Raw genomic sequence first — 6,660 nt, 5'->3', positions numbered from 1 at the left:
CATGTTAGGCAAGTGCTCTACCACTAAGCCACAATGCCAGCCCCAGGAATTTTAAAATTAAAACAAAACAAAAAACACAAAAAACAAAACAGAAAAAAACCCAGAGCCATGGAAATGAAAATAAAACAATCAGGAACTAATTAGAGAGTAGTTTTCAGAAACTAATTAGAGATTTGACATAGAAATAGAAAATATGTTAAAGATCAATAAGACTTAGAAAGACACAGGATTTGGGAAGGTTTGAGAAGGTCAAATATAGTGTTGATATTGCATTAAATTTATACAATCATATTTCTAGAAATTCTGTCTTAAGCAAAACTTTCAACTTTTATTAATTTGAGGCTTCAGAGCATAATAAAATAAACAAACCCAAAACATCATTTTAGTTAACTTGAACGGGAAGATAAATTCCATCCAGGTGAAAATACATAGGAGAGATATAGTACTTGAGTTGGATTGTCTAAATCTTGCTATGAACATATTGAGCACAACAGTGGTACTGGACTACATCATTTCTAGTCTGGAAAACCTCAACAGTGAATCTAACAGGAAGGCGACGTCCCGACGACAGTGAAGCAGCAGGACGTGGTGCGCTGGACACTAGCAATGCTCCTCCAGCAAGCACGTCCTGGGCTGCCCTAGGGCAGGTTGCCCCTCTTCTTTTGCAAGGCTTTCATGAGGTCTGACATGAAATCCTGCTCTCCGCCCGCTCCCCCGCCGGGGAGTCCTGGGTTCTCGTGCCTCTTGGGGGGCACGGGAGGCCTTTTGACTGCCATCGGGGGCGGCCCGGCGGGTTCGGGGGCCAGGCAGGGCGGGGGCGGAGGAGGCGGCGGCAAATCGGATCCCAGGTCGCCCGCAAACGACGGCGGGGGCGGGGGCACGAAGTCCGGGGGCGCTTCGTAGAAATCTGGTGGTGGCGGCAGGACCTCCTCGTCCTCGGGAGGCGGCGGGGGCGGCGGCGGCAGGCAGTCGTCCGGTGGGGACGGGAAGGCGCTGGTGCCCGCGCCCTTGGCCTTGGGCAGCGCAGGGCTGCTGCAGGTGTCGGAGGACCGCCGCACTGGAGGCGGGGGTGGCGGCAGGCTGGACTTCGGGAGGTGCTGGGCCTTGGGCGTTCCTGGGTGGTGGTTACTCATGGCAGGTTTCTGATCCTTCAACAAAGCGACAGCAGCACTCATTATTCTTGACAAAACAGCCACCGTGAAGGTGAGGACAATGACATTGATATGTTGACCTGCCAGATCTCTGCACCAGGATAGCCTCAGTTCCTCAGTCCCTGAGACTGCATGTTCATGAGTTTATCTTTGCTCTGGGATACAGGAATGGCTCCAATGGCCTTTAACATCATAACTCAGGGTGCTCAACTGCTACTTGGCTGTACTGGATAGGTGTTCACTGTATTTAAATCCCCTATATGTCTCCCTAGCACTCACTTTATAAAAGAATTGTCCCCAGTCTCTAAAATGTCTTTCCTGGCATAGATCTTAGCTCCCTGCGGGGTGCCCTCAGTCTTATCTAACAGTTAGTCAGCCTGAGGCAACTCAAAATAGAAGCCAGGTTGCTTCCCTGGACTCCCTGCTCACTCCTTAGTACCCAAGACAGGACACGAGGATCCTCAGAATATTCAGGGACACCTTTTTTCCTTGCTCTGGACTGAACTGGTTGTGAAACTCAGCTGTGAGGTGTAGGCATTTATAAAATTATTTTGCTCCTGAATCACCCCCAGGATACCACAGAGAAGAGGCTCCCCAAAACCTTCACAAAAACCTACTGGCTTAGATTTCCTACTTTGAATAGGACTAAGAACACAGGAGAGAAAATAACAAATGGAAATAGTTCTCCATGAGCTACAGCTGATCTTTTTGCAAATCCAGGCACAAAGGGTCTCTTTCTTAGCTAAGAACTATTCCATTTGCTCTTGGGTCCCTACTTCTCATTAGGTTCCTAGAACAGAAGTTCCTTTTCCAGACTGTGGACTTCTAGGGAGGAGGAGCTTCTGCCATAATAGCTCCAGAGAAGGCAATGTGTGTGTGGTGGGGCAACAAAGAGGACACCTGGACTACAGTCAGTTAACTTGTCTTAATGGTGTGAAGTCAAGTATCAAGCAAATGCCACATCCCTGTTAATATTGCTCTCAGGTTTTGATGAGATTAAATACAATAAAACCAGTATACCAAATCTGACTAAAGTCCAACGAGAACATTGCCTTCAACTGCCAACAGTGGAACTGGCAAAAATCAAGGTGTATATTTATATCTTGCAACTTCCCCAGGAATTTTAGGCAATTGAATGCCTTTGTTTTGCTGATAATTATCACTCCAATTTCCATCTTATCGGGTTTCCATTTTTTTTCTTTCTTTGCTAAATAAATTCTTAACACTGCAGAAGTTTTCTAGACTTTAGGATTTTTTTCTTAGCAAAATGCTTTATGATTGAGTATTTATTGATTAACATGATAAGCTAATTAACTGGTGATTTTTTTTTCTCAATTTCCAAATAGACAGCTTGGGAATGGTCCATACATCATTAAATGATTTCTATTCTGAGGTTCTTTTATTTCTTTTGTCCTTTTAGAATACTTTCTTTCAGCTGACATTATAGAAGTAATGAAAATAATAGCTGAAAGTGCTTTGCATGATGAGATTATCAGGCTGGAGAAGACAGCATTAGCTAAACAATTTTTAAAAGCATACATTGATATTCAAAGATAATAAGACATTCAATATACAGCAGGATTTAATTGTTTCTACCACTGGACAATAGACAAAAATAAACAAAAGAATGAAGTGAAAAACTAGTGAAGCTAAGCAACTGACTCTAATAGTTGGGTGGTGTGCCGTTATCATAATTATTTAAGGCTGCTTTGAATCAGACATGGGAAATATTTAATGAGATTTATAGTCATTTGAGATGCTATGAACTGGATTAGTAACTAAATTGTAATTGTTATCTGTGATTTTTAGATAGATTTAAATGAATCTTTATTAACCTATTCTGTTTTTTAAAAAGTTAGAATGTTTTACCAATTGGGCTACTATTTTATTTTACTTTATTTTTTTTGTGTGTGCCAGGGATTGAACCCAGGGTCTCATGCATGGTAGGCAAGTCCTGTACCACTAAGCTACATCTCCAAATCTTAACTATTATTTTTGAATGTATTTTTTCCCAATCACCCTGAGGACGTATGTGGGACATTAATAGGAAAATGTAAAATGTACATTTTGTAGTGTAACCCTTTTAGTAGTCTTCTAATATGGTTTGGGGGTTTACTTAAGACTTCATATAAGGTTGGTTGTCCTAATTTACTCAGGAAAAATAAATAAAAAATAAAAAATAAATAAAAATCCCAAGAGCTTAAAACTCACTTTCAGAGAGTACTAAAAATCACTAACCCAAGAAAATCACTAACCCAAGAAAATCACTTCTTTTAAAATAAATGTAGCTAAATACCTCCAGCATTTAAAATAAATGCTTACATTGTCATGAAACAGTCTGATAATGGTTGGTTTTAACTTTTGATTCTTGCCTCAGTAACTTTAGGATAAAAAATATAAAGCAATATCCTAAATGAATTTATAGTAAAGTGACTTAGTTATTGGAACTATATTTGCTCTTTCAAAAAGAGCAGTTAGTAGAAAACTGTTTATGGTTTAGAAGAGGGGCTTTTAGATTCCAGTTTGATTTGTGTTAGTTCCTCTCTAGTCTTACCTTAGTTGTTTCAACATTTCTCTGGGCCTCTTCCAGAACAATCTTGACAGAAGGTGCAGACTGGGGTATCTGACCATTGGGCTGGGCAGTGCCAGTTTTAAGTCCTGAAGGGGGAAAAAAAGAAAAGAATGAGCAAGATGTTTTCAAGATCCTTGAAAGTAAAAAAAAAAAAAAATTCTTGAAAGTAAATCTGAAAATACAAAGTAGCTCACATCACTAAAGCAAAAAGAGGATTCACAGGTATGATGGTCCCTAGGACCCTATGAAAAATCAGGTTCTGCCTGAGAGTGTAGCTCAGGGGTAGAACCAGTTCTTTAATATGCCTGAGGCCTGGGTTCCATCCCCAGCACAAAAATGCATTAATTTTTAAAAATTGGAGGTAATATGCCAAAACTGTACATGAGATCAGCAGAGTCAGCAGGGGGTGGAAATGTGTTAGTATATTTTCATAGCATACACAGGCCCTGTACTTGATCCTCATTGCTGCAATCAATTATCAATCAATCAATCAATCAATAGATTCTGGAAAGTGAACAAACTTGAAAAAGCCCACTGAAGAAAATCTGGATGAACTGGGAATCTAGACGACAGTATATTCTGCTTTTAAAAACTTTTTTTGGCAAGTAGAGAATAAACCTTGAACATCTATATTTACTTTTGGTAAATAAATTTTGGATTAAACCCAGGGGCATTTCAGTACTGAACGATATCCTCAACCCCTCTTTTATTTTATTTTGAGACAGGGTCTTGCTAAGTTGCCCAGGCTAGCCTAGAATTTACAATCCTGCCTCAGACTCCCAGAGTGCTGGGATTATAGGCATTAGACACCACACCTGCTGTAAATCTATTTAAATTTTTTTTCTGTTTCATATCATGCTGGGTACAGGAATAGCATTTTAAAATTATCCTCAACAAAAAGTCCTCTGTACATAGAAATAAATGAGGGTGAGCCGAGTTGGGGTGGGAGAATTAGGCTCAATGTACAGACCCCTGATATATCCTGGAATTGATGTGATATTTTGTTTTTCTCTCAAAAGTCCTGATATGTACTATTTTATTTTCCTGTCTTTTAGTTTGCTCTTTCACCACAAAAATAGGACTTATGAGGGTTTATGATGTTTTTTTGTGCATGTGGTGGTGTAGATGAGGCCCAGAGCCTTGCACATGCTAAACACACACTCAATGACTGATCTACATCCCTAGCCTGAGTTTTACAGTTTGGAGAAAATCAGATAGAATATGCTGTGTGTTGATTACTCTGGCTCCTTAACAAGCACCCAAGGAACAGATGTTTCCACACACTGAGGCCATATCTTCTAGGACTGCGCTGCCACCCAGCCCATGCCATAGATCTGCTCTTCATCTGGTGAAGGTGGAGATTGCTTAGTCAGCCTCAGTGCCAGCAATTCTGTCAAGTAGTTACCTTTTCAAAGGGTTTTCCACCAATGTGAGGAACCCATTAATCTATATAACAACTCAAAGAAGCCTTTCAGGATTTCAGGAGATGGGAGAGAAAAAGAGCAAAGTTTGGTGAGGAGTAAGATGGTTATAGCCTCAAAGTATCTCCAAACCATTAGGTACAAAATGAAAAATCCATTCAGAAAAGAAACTGGACAACATCTCAACTGTATGCTCAAAGTGAATGCTTCCAACAGGGACAGACAGACAGGACCCTGAGGGACTCACAGCACTCTGCACTATTCCTGCCCCAAGTACATAACCTGAAACAAATCATGAGGAAACACACATTTAAATCTCGGGACATTCTATAAAGAAATGGCTCCCTTTATTTAAAAAAACAAAACCAAAACCAAAAAAATGCAAAATTTTTTTAATATTTATTTTTTAGTTTTAGGTGGACACAATATCTTTATTTCATTTTTATATGGTGCTGAAAATTGAATCCAGTGCCTGACACATGCTGGGTGAGCATGCTACCACTTGAACCACATCCCCAGCCCTGCAAATGTTTTGAAATTCACAGAAAGGCTGAGGCATTGTTCCAGATGAATGGGGACATACAGACACAGTGCACAGGAATGATATCCAATCCTGGACTGAATCTGTGCCATGAGAAATATACGGCCATTATTGAAGCAGTTGGCAAAAGTGAAACATGGACTGCAGTTCAGATGAAAGTATGCCATCAATACCAAATACCGAACTTCTTAAATTTGAGTCTTGTAACTATGACTAGTAAGAAAAAAAATTGTTTTTAGGAAGTATAAATTGAAGATTTAAGGAACAGAGGGGCATCTACTAGAAAGTGGTTCAGAATAATATGTGTGTGTATAAGGTGTAGAAGAGGGAGTTAAGAGAGAAGGATAAACATAGTGAAATACTCAATATTGGTGATCTGGGTAGAGAGTACAGGGGAAAGCTGGGTGCTGTGGTGCACACCTGTAATCCCAGTGGCTCAGGAGGCTGAGGCAGGAGGATGTTCAAAGCCAGCCTTAGCAATATAATGAGGCCCTAAGCAACTCAGTGAGACCCTGTCTCTAAATAAAATACAAAATATTGCTGGGGATGCGGCTCAATGGTTAAGTGCCGCTCGATACAATCCTCAGTGCCAAAAGAAATAAATAAATAGTACATGGGAGATTTTATGTTATTTTCACAACTTTTCTGTAAGTTTGAAATTTTCTCAGAATAAAATGAAAAGAGATATTAGTGTCCAGTTCTAAATTCAAAATAGTCCTGACCTTCATAGGCATAAAGTCATTTCATAGGTACTAAAAGAGATGCCATGGCTTTCCCTAATAGAAAAGAGCAAACTGTCATTTTTCTGGAATAAATCACTGTTGCTAATTACTTTTGGAATAGAGCAGCGTCTCCTGTCCTCCTCGCCCACTTGGGTAACCCTAGCAGAAACAGTAATCCCTTGTGGTCTCTGACTCCAGCCAGCAACTTACATTCCTCTAGGACTCTGGTTTCCACTGTGTCAAGGAGGAAGGA

General features: G+C 40.3%; 1 protein-coding gene across 1 annotated transcript in view; it reads right to left on the bottom strand.

Moving 5' to 3' along the window:
• Apbb1ip (amyloid beta precursor protein binding family B member 1 interacting protein) overlaps positions 1-6,660 on the bottom strand; it is a 102,001-nt gene continuing 95,341 nt past the window's right edge. Inside the window, exons 13-14 of the mRNA XM_026408562.2 lie at positions 3,706-3,809; positions 1-1,148 (exon numbers count right to left, since the gene is read on the bottom strand). Coding sequence (XP_026264347.2) covers positions 639-1,148; positions 3,706-3,809 — 614 coding nt within the window. The 3' untranslated portion in view covers positions 1-638. The remainder of the gene's footprint in view (positions 1,149-3,705; positions 3,810-6,660) is intronic.

This window comes from Urocitellus parryii, chromosome 9 (assembly GCF_045843805.1).
Source record: "Urocitellus parryii isolate mUroPar1 chromosome 9, mUroPar1.hap1, whole genome shotgun sequence".
In the NCBI taxonomy this organism is placed as follows: domain Eukaryota; kingdom Metazoa; phylum Chordata; class Mammalia; order Rodentia; family Sciuridae; genus Urocitellus; species Urocitellus parryii.
The sequence above is the reverse complement of the archived record's forward strand: the minus strand, read 5'-3'. Positions and strand labels throughout refer to the sequence as shown.